Here is a 15744-nt window from a genome sequence, read left to right on the forward strand (position 1 = left end):
ACTCATTATGCTGTGGTGGCACAGAGGGGAGGAACTGGCACCATGAGTCTTAGCCTTTTCAGTTGCTTATCCATGAGAGGCACAGATGGCCCCTTTTTCTCACACCCAGGGACCCGCTATTGATTAAGCTTCTGCTATAAAAAAGAAATAATTACACATGAGACACTGAAGGAAACCGACAGAGAAACTCAGCTATATGCCTTCCTGTAAATGCCTCTGTCAATTAACATCAGCCAAATTGTGAACTTTCAGCTTGCATATCTAAGTTTACATGGCACCTACATTACATTCTGACACAAAGAGGAAATAAGACAAAAGTGTAAATCGCTGTTCTGGTTCCTGGCAACATTATGACAACATTAAAAGATCATGTTTACATTTCTTTTGTGCATCAGAACGGCTTTGACATGCTTACAGAGATGGTTTTTTTTTTTTGTGAGAAAACATAAACAGCCCTACTATTTTTAATCCAATGGTGTATGACAAAATGGCAACTTGGTGTGAACTTTTGCTTTTTTATATAATAAGCAACAAGAACAGCTTTAGTCCAGTTAACTTTGGAGTATGCCACTGTATTACTATATAAATAATTTAGAGATTGTAGGCAGTTAAAAAATTCATGGTACTGGTGGTAACCTACATATGACATATTATCGTACTTTAATTTGGGTCACATAGTGTTCTACAGTGTACAGTAATAATCATTATTAATGAACAACATGCATAAAAAAGTATTTTGTGAAACTGCTTGTCTATGACAACCAATTGGTGCCAAGGTGATTTTTAGAGTTTATGCATGATGTCAGTTGTCCTCACACAGGTGTCAGCAAAGTGACTTATATTACTGTTTTGCATGTTTACTCTGTGCTTAAGGGTCAAGGCCGGAAAACCATTCTGGATGCCGGTGATCTTCGGGCCCTTAGACGGCACTGCATCACATACAGGAATGCTAATGTAACGGAAATCACAACATAGGCTCAGGAATACTTCCAGAAAACATTGTCGGTCAACACAATCCACCGTGCCATTCACTGTTACCGGCTAAAACTCTATAGGTCAAAAAGAAGCCATATCTAAACATGATCCAGAAGCGCAGGCGTTTTCTCTGGCCAAGGCTCATTTAAAATGGACTGTGGCAAAGTGGAAAACTGTTCTGTGGTCAGACGAATCAAAATTTGAGGTTCCTTTTGGAAAACTGTGATGCCATGTCATCTGGACTAAAGAGGAAAAGGAAAACTCAAGTTGTTATCAGCACTCAGTTCAGAAGCCTGCATCTCTGATGGTATGGGGTTGCATCTGGAAAAGCACCATCAATGCTGAAAGTTATATCCAAGTTCTAGAACAACATCCAGACGTCGTCTCTTTCAGGAAAGACCTTGCATTTTCCAACATGACAATGCCAGACCACATACTGCATCAATTACAGCATCATGGCTGCGTAGAAAAAGGATCCGAGTAGTAAAATGGCTCAGCCTGCAGGCCAGATCTTTCACCCATAGAAAACATTTGGCACATCATAAAGAGGAAGAGGCGACAAAGAAGAGCTAAGACAGCTGAGTAACAGTTGTAACTGAGTAATATATATATATATACTGCATGTGGCATGGCATGCACAGACCTCCACGGGGGCAGGGTAAGTAGTGTCCCCGGAGTTCTCCTTTAAGAAGTAAAAAGGAGTCACCAAAACAACACCAGAATCTAAATGCATGTGTCAAATAGAAATATTTGCGTCAAATGCCAACACTAGACAGAAAAGAATACAAAGTAAACAAGGAAACTGCACTTTTGAAAGCTTTGCTGATGGATATAAAATATGATCTTCTACATGATGTTTGTGATATAACTAATCAATAGAGAAATTTTAGATCACTGTGAACTCACACTAAACTAATAAGAGTTTAACACAATGATATCAGCGTTCTCACATGATGAGCTCAAAGCTTGATCACACAGTGCGTGCGCTGTGAAGTTCACTGTGACACGTTTAGCTCACTGTGACCTCACATTGTGACCACATCATGGGGATCCTGAGAGCTCATGGTGAGATCACTGTGAGATCTGGGAAGGCTATTATTAATTTATATAAATTTTGTTAAACTTCAAATGACTTTAAGTTGAGTGCTTAACTCCATTAATGAAGAGTGGAATATCTAAATGTGTATATCAGAATTAAATTAAACTTTATCATGTATTTATTGAATATGGAATACTGCAATATGTAGGTCTTATTTATTACAACATCATTTGAACAAACATTAAACATGGAAAATATTACATTTTAAATTTACTTACAATAATATATATATTATTTTATTGAATATATATATATATATATATATATATATATATATATATATATATATATATATATATATATATATATATATATATATATATATATATATATATATATATATATATATATATATATATATATATATTACTTACATGTTCAATTAAAAATAAAATAACTAACAAAAATAAATTTACTACATAGCCTAAAATAGTATGACCTCATTAGTCCAACTGTTCAGGGAGTTTCACCAGATGACGCGGTAAATTCGAAGTCGGCCAGTAGGCGGACAGACGCAGGAGCTGCTTTCAACAAACACCCCTCCCACCATGGGGCAAAACAAGCCATCCTCCAGCAGCAAGCGGGAGCAAGGAGAAGCATGGACAGCCGGAGTAACACAGACGCCTTCCCTCCAACCGAGACAGTGAACGTGAGATTGTTCCATCGAATATTCATTCCCCTACTTCATGAGTCCGTGAGCGGCACGAGGACAGTATAAAGTAATGCGCATACTTAATCCAGTCAAAAGATGAAATGCTTCTCCCGGTACCTGCCTTACATCTTCAGACCGCCGAGTACCCTCCTCTCCTCCAGCTGTCACACCGAGGGTAAGTGACTGTTCGCTGCACTCTGACAGTACGTGAGTGCAGATGATGCTCCACTGTTTAAAGTGCCAGCAAGAGAGTGTTCTCTATAAATAACTAGATGTTTGTTGATATTGGATTGCTCGACGTTTGGAACGCGGGCTGTGTCTAAAAACGCATTGGGCAATCAACATAGACAACATTTTGGGTCACTGTAGGCGCGTTCACGTCTACATGTATGATGCCCCAATCATAGTGCTGTCTAGGCTGTAATGTAGATTTTGGAACACACACTGGAAGTGCTGAATAAAACTAATGAAGAAGGCACATACCAAACATACATACATTTGTTGTAACATAAATGAACAGTTGTCATTGTAGTTTTTTGTCGTAGAAGAAATGTGCATGTTACCACTTTCTACTTTGTATATGACTACTAGGCACAAGGCAGCCTATAATTTGACACGCAACCACTGCCTCAGGTCACATTTTATTCCAACGTTAGTGTGCGTTAAATACTAATTGAACTAAAATGACATTTATGCATTTGGCAGATGTTTAATTCAAGAATATAATTTGATCAGTTCTTGTCTTTCTTGGTAATTGAACCCATGACCTTGGCATTGCTAATGAACAGATATAATGTAGTGCAATACAATGATGATTGAGAAATTTACAAATACATGTTCCTCAAAAGCCTGATGTATCATATTTGATACATAAAAAATTATGGATGTATTATCAAGTTGTTTCAGTTAAGTAAATTGTTATCTAGAAATAATACTAATAATAAAGATGTTTACTTCACAAAAATCATCAAAGCTTTCACATTAAAAAAGACACATGTAGCATGACCTGAAGGTTGACATTTTTAGAATTACTACGGTGGCAGTAGTGCATCTGTATTAAATGAAACCACAAAACTACAAATTTGCCACAACACAACGGAAACAAGGCACAACACAACGAAATCACCACAGCACAACGGAAACGAGCCACAAGAAACGAAATCACCACAGTATGACGGAATCGCCACAACAGAAAAAAGGAACAACACAACAAAATCACCACAGCACGACGGAATCGCCACAACACAACGGAAACAAGCCACAACACAACGAAATCACCACAACACAACGGAAACAAGCCACAACACAACGAAATCACCACAACACAACGGAAACAAGCCACAACACAACGAAATCACCACAACACAACGGAAACGAGCCACAACACAACAAAATCACCACAGCACGACGGAATCGCCACAACACAACGGAAATGCTCCCGTCCACGAGGGGCTCTCAGAGTGCAATAAATTTAGTTTTCCTTGCCATTTCTCTATAGATTGGCTAATCTTACAAAGATATAAACACTACGATCAATTTTAAGTGTGTAACCATTGTATATCGACATTTGATCAGACATTTAAAACCGCTACCAGCAGACACGATTTCACAGGCGGATAGGGTTTGTCATGACACCGTCGTGCTGTGGTGATTTCGTTGTGTTGTGGCTCGTTTTCGTTGTGTTGTGGTGATTTTGTTGTGTTGTGGTTTAATTTAGTACGGCTGCACTACTGGGCCACCGTATAAAACGCCTTTCACTTACTAAATAGTATAAACTATCAACCAGATGACACAGAAGGGTGCAGAAGATTGTGTGCAACAGGTTTTTCAGTTTTTATCATGATGATAATGTAGAGGTCTTAGGTCATGTATCAAATATGATATAGGCTTCACATCTAAATTGAACATGTTTCAGAACTATTATTTAATGTGGAATATGGCGAATCAGTGTGTTTGTATTGCTTATGTCTACCCTGTAGCAGTTTCACAGGCTTTTTTACTTAGAGTCTCAATGGATATGCGGTAGTGGTGTGTGGTGGTGTTTTAAAATTAGGAGACAAAGTCAGCTGATTTTTTAAATATATCAAATGTAAATTGATGTCCGTTACACTTTTAATTACATAAAAAGAGAGTCCAAATATTGTAATTTTGTAACTATTAGGGCTGTGCAATATATCAAAATTATCGAAATATCGCAAATGTACATATCGCAATATGCATATTGCAACTGCATGCAATATCTGAGTGATTTTAATAGGCTACTTCATCATCATGAAAAGTGTATGTTTTAGGTCAACACATATAGCAGAGAATAGACTGAACACACGACAGTTACTTATGTGCCTTGCTTGACGTTATAAAGAGTTATTAAAACAAAAACAACTCCTTGCCATCTTGCGCTGTCTGCTGTCTGACACACACACACACACCGAAATGTGTGCACAAGTCACTGCTCTGAAAGCGTGGGATCTCTTCAATTCTGTTTCATGTCTTGTTACAGACTCAAACTGTCAAATTCACACACAGTTATGTCAAAATGGCTGTCTTGATGAGTATTTTTGCAAACACAGTCGTTTAAGTGAACGATATCAGTTGGGGAAAGAAGCCGAATGCTTGTCAATAGGATCCAAGCATTAGGTCTTAAAGTGACAGACAACAAAAGGAAATGAGAAAATCACTCAGTTTACTTGGTTGAATAACCATTGTATATTGCTTTATTATTTATCTATGTATATTTAATTAATGTGAATACTACTGTTCTTATTTTTTTATGATAAATTAAAAATAACAAAAATAATCGTCCACCCGTAGTTCAGGTGTCTTTGTTTACCTGGATTTTCTTGATCTTAAGTTTTATGTTGATATAACTATATTTTACCAAGTCAAGAAAAGAGTTTTTGGTATTTAAATATTGGCATTCCATTTTTTGTTTGTGTACATTGATGTTAAAATTATATTTAAAAAATGTTTCTGAAACACTTTCTGAAGTTGTAGCGATGCTTTCTTTTCCCAGAAAGAATCATAAATGGTATCATTCTTAGTTTTGAAATAATAATTTATTTTTTTAAATAGATTTTACACACTAATAGCAATATTGTATCGCATATCAAATACCGTATTAAACAAGATATTACATATCACATTTTTCTTCAATATCGCTCAGACCTACTATGTAATGTTCTGTTTATTAAAAACATGTATACATTTTTACAGTTGTATAAGTTAGAATTTTTACATAAAATAACAAATAAATGCAGTAACAATTTTAACAATATATATTATGTGTGAACTAATGTTCAGCTTTTCCTTTTAATAGTGATCTTATTTTCATCAGTCATCAAGCTTGCACTGGTCACAGCCACAGACAGGAAGATGTACCTTTAATAAATTACCTTTAACTATAAAAAATTACAATAAAATTGTCAGAAGTATAGAGTTAGAGGTTTTTGCATCCGAAGTCTTTATACAATTTAGCTACCAATATATTTGCATACAGGAATTGAGTTCAGCAACGTACAGTTTTTAAACAAAACTAAAGTTTATCTTTATAGAAGCACTAAATTGTATTTGCAAGGATGCAGTCTGGATCCTTTTCTGTTACCTATATATATATATGGACAGAATGAACCTAAGGGGGAAATACCTCTTTTCAAACCTTGCTGGTGCAGTAGTAGTGGTACTATAATATAAAGATAGCTCTATAGGGCCCTGTTACAATAAGTGTTGAGTTTCTGCCCGGAAAGAGATATTTCATTACAAACCCAGCTCAAATAACAACCTCTCCTGTAGCCAACATATTGGACATGCAATACTATTCAACACCTGCAGCTCTTTTTCTGCCATCCTTTTCCTTTCAATTTCTGTCTTTCATTTTCCTTTGATTCCTCTTTCATCCAGAAGATGTAAACACTGGGTTATCATCATTACATGCTGTATGTGGTTCTCAGAGTCTTGTGAAAGATTTCCGTTGGCTGTCTGTCTTCATGCATGATTCTGTGCTCTCATCTCCCGCTGTCTCCATCTGTGTCTGCTGCCCAGGCCGGATCAATTGGATCTTAAAAGGTTACAGTTCCCTTGCTGGAAGTGATGTATTACAATACAGTATTATGCAATCCTGTTAACAGTGCCTGGGAATTTTACAGTAAAGTACTGTGCTTGTGCAATTAGAATTAAATCCATGTATATGTCAACCTTAAAATACTTTTGCCGATAACATGCTTGACTACAATACTGCGAACAGATAGTGAACTGATATATTTTCAGTGGCTGAACTTTTTATTTACGCCTGTTCAATTGTGTTGTCAAATTTTTTGTTAATAAATGCTTAACAAAAATAGTAATCTATGATTTCTAAAATGTAAAAATGATGTCTTTCAAATAATATTAAATAATTAACACTTTATCCTAAAACCTTTTTTGTTTCATATCAGTATTGACAATATTCACTCATAAAGGTCACACTACAGTGAAGAGCTATTCAAAAAACATTTTTGATGGGTTTTAATGGCATAGTCGCACATCAACCTTTACAGTGTACAGTGGACCCTATGCATCATCTAGGGATGCAACGTTACCATCATGTCACGATTCGATACGATATTATTGCAGCTCTCCAAGACAAATGCTAAAATGGTAACAAAAAATGTACTGTTGATTAAAATGCTACATTTGATATTAAATTGGGGGTGAAAATGAATAGGCTTAGCCCAACCCTCTACGCCCACCTTGGCAATAGATTCACCATTGGCTAGTAAATGTTTTAGTATAGTCACCAGACTGATATACTTTATTATATTATATTATACTTTTATACTCTCTCTCGCATATTTGTCTGTGAGAAATACGCTCAAGAAAGCGACGCCAAGTTGTCCACCTTCACACTAAAGTTTACGGTTTGTCGTCAGATTCTCACACGCTCATTCAGAGTGTTCAGCGAGTAAAAAATATATCTGTGCTAAACTTATTCTTGGCCTCTAATGCACACACTGGTGAGTAAAATCTAAGAATTTATAAGCCAATGGCTAATGATTGATATTATTCAGTCGCCCAGAGTGAACATTTACTCACATATGCGAGTGTTTTACATTTTAAATCCAGCATGGATTTAGTGCTGGTGCTGGTAACCCAATACACGAATGGTGACACCAGAATAAAAATATTCATGATTCTGAAGCTGAAATACAGAATTATTTTAGACGATTATGCTTACACTATGTCACTGACTATATATATTTAAAATAATGGAGGTCACTTTTTACTGGTAAAATAAGACATTTGGCATCATCAGGGCCCACAAACATCCCCCATTGCATTATGCAGTATTCATTATATGTAACATACACTAAAACTCTCTAAACTTGAATTTTTTTTCACCCAGTAATTTTTATCTTGGGTGAACTATAACACTGATAATCACTATATCAACAGTACATAATGTTGCATTTTTGTATTACGATATATTGTTACACCCCTAGCATCATCCTATACATTGTTTTCCACAACAAAGAAAAATAAATTAGTCACTTTTAGTTGCTGTAGTAAACGGACAGTGATTGAGAATATCAATAAATAGTCTTTAATAATAGATCAAAAGGGAAAACACGCGGGAGAATAATAGCACCATCACATAAAAGGGTACACAAATGTACCAAAAACTGCTAAGGAAAAACAGTATATTTTTTTTTTTGCGTACAGATGACAACATTGTCAAAACAATCTCTTTTCACACTGATCCGCGAAAATGATTAAAAACAGTCTTATGTGTGCCAGGCCAGTAGTTAGCGTTCACTTTTTAAAGAAATATTACATGGAGACGATAACTTCACTTTCACTTTGAACCCTGATTTCAGGCAGCCAAAATGCTGTTGTCGTATAAAGGAATGGCTAAAAATGCGCAGAAAGTTTAGCTATTACTACTCACTTACTACCTAGCACTGTATACTACACAGAATCATGAACAGAAGAATCTAAGGGCTAAGTTTGGCCAACCACTTATTCATTTTTATTTCTTTCTTTTTTTCAGCTGATATTTTCTCACAGCTGTGGTTCACAGAATAGTTCGAAAATTTGTCAAGTTGGACTTGTTAATGGATCAATACCCTCTTTGTTCCCGAAACAATATACCAATCAGATTTTAGAGATAGAGGAATTGTTTGTGTTGAGTTTCAAACAACACTGTCAACTTATTATTGTCTAATTTCAGAGTTATTGTAATTGGGGTTTGGAAATGTGTTTAGTAGTGCACCATAAGTTGCTTTGTATAAGGGCATCTGCTAATTGCCACTTACTGCTTAAGATAACATCACACAGTGGTCACAAAGCAGCATCATACATTTCATGTGTAAAAGCAGTGTAGAGGTTATTGCATTGATCCAGCCCATGAGTGAATGCACAGTATACATGTATATTACCTACAATTGCTGATCACAGATGCCTGGAATAACACTTGTTTGTTTACTGAGCATATCACAGATGCACTGTTCTATTGTAGCATGTAAACGCTTTCCTGACTGGCCTTAGGAGAGTGGATGTAATTGGAGTGCAGAGATGTAAGGAAGAACAGGTTAAAGAAAATCAGATAGGTCAAACTGAAGATAGGCCATTGCGAATGCATGGTAAGCAGGAAGTCATGTTGTACATACCTGACACACCTAAACCAATAGTTTACCCAAAAATGAAAATTCTGTCATAATTTACAAAAGAAGATATTTTAAAGGGGGGGTGAAACACTCAGTTTCAGTCAGTGTCATGTTAATCTTGAGTACCTATAGAGTAGCATTGCATCCTGCATATCTCCGAAAAGTCTTTTTTTTTTTATAATTATATAAGAAAGATGCGCTGTTCCGAGTCTTTCCGAAAAAAGCCGAGCGGGTGGGGGCGTGTCATGTGAGCGGAGCTAAATAATGACGTGTGCAGCAGCGCGCTGCAGTGAGGAAAGTGAGTCGCTCTGTGAGGAAAGTGATTCGCTCTGTGAGGAAAGTGATTCGCTCTGTGAGGAAAGTGATTCGCTCAGTGAGGAAAGTGATTCGCCCGCCGCGTGAGGAAAGTGATTCGCTCAGTGAGGAAAGTGATTCGCCTGCCGCGTGAGGAAAGTGAGTCGCTCTGTGAGGAAAGTGATTCGCCCGTCGCGTGAGGAAAGTGCTAATACAGATCGACTGCCGGCCTATCAGTGGGTAAGTCAGTAGCTACTGGTTATATCACCTGTTTAGCATCCTACAAGCCAGCGCTTTGATGGGCGTAGCCTGTTGCTTTCGCTCTCTCCCTCGCTCTCTCTCACGCGCTTCCGGTAGAATTGTCCGTAAGGCCCATACAAGGAAATTCCGCCCCCGTTAACGTCAAAGGGGACGCATGATCTCAAAAAACTTGCCGAAACTTATGACTAACCGGAAGTAGTATTTTTGACAAAGAAATACTCCCATCAAACGTCCACCTTAACTTTTGAAACTTTGTCTATGTTTAGTATGGGATTCCAAGTCTTTAACAGTGTAAAAAGATCAGTATGCATGAAACAGCATTTCACCCCCCCTTTAAGAAATCTGTCTGTCATTATAGAGCTGTGCGATTAATCGTTACAAGTTTGCAATGTCAGTTCAGTGCAGTTGTTCAGTTGACAAAACACAGACTGAATGAATGACACTTTAAGCAGAACATCTTAAATGGAGATTGATAAAATGCAGCTTACTTGTTTATAGGTGTTTTAAGATCATCCGCACAGAGGTTGTCAACATATGGTTGCCAAATTGTACATGTTTAGGTAAACGCATACTGGTAAGTGGTAAATGGACTGCATTTATATAGCGCTTTTATCCAAAGCGCTTTACATTTTTGCCTCACTTTCACCCATTCATACACCGACGGCGATGTCAGCCATGTAAGGCGCCATCCAGCTCGTCGGGAGCAGCTGGGGTTAGGTGTCTTGCTCATGGACACTTCGACACTTGGTCAGGTGGAACCGGGGATTGAACCACCAACCTTTCGGTTTGTAGACAACCTACATGAACCACTGAGCCACTGCCACCCATATATATGGATAGTATACGTGTTCTTTTCACAGAAATGCTCTGTTTGGGGAATTTAAATTACTAAAATCTAGCAACCGTAAGCACACTCTAAAAAATGCTGGGTTAGAAACAACCCAAGTTGGGTTGAAAATGCACCAACCCAACAATTGGGTTGTTTTAACCCAATGGTTGAGTTGTTCTTACACAGCAATTGGGTTGTCTTAAGCAACATTTAACCCAACCACTGGGTTAAAACAACTCAACCATTGGGTTAAAACAACCCAATTGTTGGGTTGGTGCATTTTCAACCCAACTTGGGTTGTTTTTAACCCAGCATTTTTTAGAGTGTAGTGAATGGACCCATTCAAACAACCCAATTTCTGAGTTTGTCCATTTTCAACCTGACTTGGGTTGTTTTTAACCCAGTTTTTTTAAAGTGTACGGGCACTCTTCGTTCCCTCAAAACCAAAACCAGTGATTTTAGACTCTTCTTTTTTCATCAACGATATTGCATGTTTATTTAACGTTAGTCACAATGTGGGCTACGCAGTAACTGTGATGTACTCTTAATGAAAGCATGCAAAAACATCATACTTTAGTTTAAAAATATATAAATATAGGTATTTTTACAAAATGAATAGCCTTGTCAAATGCCTGTCGTTTTAACTTATATGGTGGAAAAGGTGACGTTTGCTAGAAAGATCGAGTGAACGATATGTAAGCAACGTATCTACAGTTGTATTTTGTCATTAGATACACTATTTAGTTTTGTATGGTACTTGGAGTTTCCTATTGTTACTGTACTAGCATCTTGCATCATCTAGACAATGCTGTCTCTCTAAGAAACTTTCAATTTAATCAGAAATTGTTTAAACAGTCAATAAGTGGATAAATCACTACTTACTGCTTGCAGGAAAACAGTTGTAATTGCCCCTTTCGTTTAAGACACTGTGCGAAGCTTGCTTGAAATGGGCCGAGCAAACGAACAATCTTGAATTAAATTGTTGTGGTATCCTATTATAAACATCAACCATGACTGTTGACATTTTTTATCTGTGGGAAGGGTAGAAAAGTCCTCACATCCTCTGCACAGCCTGGAACATGACGTGTGTCCATGAAAGCTGCCGTTTTCGCTATCCTCGAGTGTCTTGTTTATCTGCAGTCCCGATGATTCGGCTCCGTCAGTTCCGCCTGACAATGCACGTTTGGACAGATGCAAATGTTGGGGGCGTACATATAAATGATCCCCAGCAATTGCGTCACAGGTGGCATTATGTTGAGAAGCACTTATTTTTCCGTGGTGTTTTTCATGTACAAGATTTACATATGAAGCAGGAGGCAATGGTGTTTGAGACTCACTGTATGTGATCTCCATATACTGTACTCTTATTATTTCACTATGGCAAGGTTAATTCAATTTTTTATTCTAGGGCACCTTTAAGCCAAAGAGGATCTCGTTTTTTGTTTTGGTCCATACAATGAAAGTCACTGGTAACCAAAACTGTTTGGTGACCAGCATTCTTCAAAATATATTTTGTGTTCCACAGAAGAAAGAACGTCATTCAGATTTGATACAACTTGAGGGTGAGTAAGTGAGAGAATTTTCATTTTTGGCTGAACTATCCCTTTAAGATACCGTCAAATGTCTGTGCCCTTAAACTATTTTGAAAGCTACATGAAAAGGTTTCTGCAGTTCTCTTGAAACTGTTGCTCCAACATGACAGTATTTGACCTGAAAGAGAAAACTGACCATAGAAGAAAATTAAATCAATGCCATTAAATTCTGGCATAGTAGGTCAGAGTAAAAATTGACCAGAATTCATGTTCTCTGCATTAAAATATAAAAAAAGAAAAGAAAAGATCATTATGTTACTCCATTACTGTGATACAATTCATTTCACAGTTTACATCAATTAAAAAAAAAAAATTGGTTGATGTTATGGAGTTTTCAACTTGATTTCTTTTTAAAAGTTGCAAATGTTTGCTAAATGTTGAAAATGAATGCTGAAAGGGTTAGTTCACGCAAAAATGAAACCAAGCCTATGATTTACTCACCCTCAAGTCATTATGTGTGTATATGACATTCTTCTTTCAGACAAATACAATCGGAGTTATATTTAAAAAGTCCAGGCTAACGTTAATCCCAGCAGTAGTTGTAGTTGTGTTTGAAGTCCATAAAAAATGCAGCTGTCCGTCAAATAACGTGCTCCATACGACGCCGATGGGTTAATAGAGACTTCTGATTCTAATCGATGCGTTTGTGTAAGAAAAATATCCATGTTTAAAACTTTATAAAGGAAACCCGCCTTGAAATCTTCCATTGTAACCCACGGCTGTTTAAGCCACAAGATGGCGCCAGCGTTAAGCATAGAAGTAGTACTGGTCAAGAAAACTCGTATTACCCGGATGAGCGGGTGTTATTTGGAAATAACATACCGCTGGAATGCGCGATTGACCAATCAGAATCAAGTACTTCACAGAGCCGTGTAATAATCTGCGATAACAACCGGCTGGGTGTACAAATGATCCCTTACTTAACACATTAGAAAGTGAAATATCTAGATTCTGGCAGACTTCTGTATTCAACTTATGAATAAAGAGGAACTGGCACGACGATGACGTCAGACGTAGCATAAAAAAGCAAATTAGGCTACTGTTGATTTTTGCTGCATTTTATGTTGTTGTGTTTGTTGTTGCTCAGATATTTGTCATGTAGTCATTATACTGAGATCTAATCACGGTTTTCCTTTCCTCCACCAGTCTCAAACACTTTTTGATAAGTATTTTTGGCAGCAAATTGAAATGGTTTAAAGTTTTTAGTGTTCTGTATTCTGAACGCTGTTTTCTGAGTTGCATTCTGACATTTTGTATTGTAACAATGTATGAAATTGAGCTTGCATTTCCCTAATTGTGTAGAACTGTTGAGTATGAAAAAGGAGGCCAAAAAGCATGAGTAGTGAGGAAGTTTTTAGATTGAATGTGAGACGAGAAGTAAAAGCAGACTCGACTTGACTTGACAAGATGATAGGATGAAAAGCATCAGTCAGAATGATGGAAAAAGAATAAGATAGTGAGACTTTGGAAATGGGTAACAGGCACAAACTTTAAAGGTATAGGAAAAACATTATGTTTGTACCACCTGGATTACAAATGATTGATGTCCAACTCAGACTTGTTGACATTTTTATGTCTTGTTTCCAGCGCCTTTTGTCAAATTCACCTGCTTTTTCCTTTCATAGATACTGACATCTCATTTCCACCTCATCCCTCCGTCTTCTTTTTCTCCTCAAAAGCCGAGCTTATTTTCACAGAACATTCTGGAGTATTAGAATCAGTCACACACAGGTGCTCTCTTCACGGGATCTGTCAGACAAATCTGGGGCCTTTGTGTGCGTGTGTGTGTGTGTGTGTGTGTGTGTGTTTGTGTGTATGTACGCGTTCATAATGGTTCCCAAGCCTTGTCCCGGCACATTTTTGATGTCTCTCTTATGTGAAACACCCATTGAAGGTCTTGGAGGTACTTCTTATTGGGAGGTACAAGGGTCTGTAGCTCTACATTTAAAAAAAGCTAACTTGGATCACGTGTGCCTTCATAACCAATCACATTCTTGACGACATGGAATTTAAAGGTCCCGTTCTTCGCGATTCCATCTTTCAAACTTTGGTTAGTGTGCAATGTTGCTGTTATTGCATAAATAATACCTGTAAAATTGTAAAGCTCAAAGTTCAATGCCAAGCGAGATATTTTATTTAACAGAAGTTCCCTTTCAAAGCCTACAGCGAACGGCCGGTTTGGACTACAGCAGGAAGTGCAGGGATGTAATGACGTCACTAGAACCGTTTGTTGACTAACCCTCCGCCCACAAGAACACGCAAAATAGGGGGCGTGGCCTTGTTGCTCTCCCACGTGGAGAAGAGCGCACATTCAGTGCTTGCATCTCCCTGTTATGGTAAGAGGCGGGACCTTTACGGGCAAAGTGCGCCAGAGCCATATAGCCATATAGCCAGAGCAACTCTCTCTCTTAATGGCTCTGAAGTGCGCTAAGCTGCTGTCCAATCACAACACAGGAAGCGTTGGCCCAATCAGAACTCGTTTTGTATTTCTGAAGGCGGGACTTCATAGAACAAGGAAATCATCAGGCCGTTTTTAGGACAGAGGAAACAGCGCTGTACAGATAAGTAAATTGTGTGAAAAATACTGTGTTTTTTTACACGCGAAACATGAACTCATGTTATATTGCACACTGTAAACACAATCAAAAATTCGAAAACACGCGAAGAACGGGACCTTTATTTCAGAGTTGTGTGACAGTCAATCACTGTTTTTGAACCTCTCTCACTATATGGTATAGGACCAACGTCTACGAGCCACGACTACAGAAATTGCCACAGTTGGTCATCTTTCACCCGGGACAGCCCAAAATCGTACACTGTACCGGGTATTAGGGGACATCTTTGACAGCTAATGTTGACCTGCTAAATGCTTGATTCCTCACCATGTACAAGTCTTGATTTTGAAAGTTTCACAGTCACAGAAACAGATAAACGTATTTCGGACACACAATATTAGTCATGGGTTTTTATGACAAGCATAAGAGATTTTTTTTAAAGTTAAATTTTTGTTGTTATCACAGAAAGTATTAAAGTTGGGTTATGAAATATTTTTAATGCAAAACAAGCTCACACAATTTAAAAAAAGTAAAAAGTAATAAAAAAGCAATAAAGTACCTAATCTAATTTAAAATTATAATACAATATTTCTTGCAATTGTTTCCTTTTTCCCATCTATTTTTTTCCCTATTCAGCAGAAATACTATTTAAAAATAAATAATATTATAACATTATAACAATACAATATAACTTTTATTATGTTGAGATTGTGAACCTACTTAAGTCGTAAAAATAATAATGCATTTCAGCCATGAGTTTGAGTTTTGAATAAAATACTCTGTAGTGAATTTGACCTAGGGTGCACAATATATGTCACAGTAAACAGGTCAGCAAAAAGCCTGTCATTA

At 37.3% G+C, this 15744-nt stretch overlaps 1 protein-coding gene across 1 annotated transcript in view; it reads left to right on the forward strand.

The window, feature by feature from the left end:
• The first annotated feature begins 2611 nt into the window (after nt 1-2611).
• LOC137047002 (serine/threonine-protein phosphatase 2A 55 kDa regulatory subunit B beta isoform) overlaps nt 2612-15744 on the forward strand; it is a 104799-nt gene continuing 91666 nt past the window's right edge. Inside the window, exon 1 of the mRNA XM_067424533.1 lies at nt 2612-2901. Coding sequence (XP_067280634.1) covers nt 2823-2901 — 79 coding nt within the window. The 5' untranslated portion in view covers nt 2612-2822. The remainder of the gene's footprint in view (nt 2902-15744) is intronic.

This window comes from Pseudorasbora parva, chromosome 18, assembly GCF_024679245.1.
Source record: "Pseudorasbora parva isolate DD20220531a chromosome 18, ASM2467924v1, whole genome shotgun sequence".
Taxonomy (NCBI): Eukaryota; Metazoa; Chordata; class Actinopteri; order Cypriniformes; family Gobionidae; genus Pseudorasbora; species Pseudorasbora parva.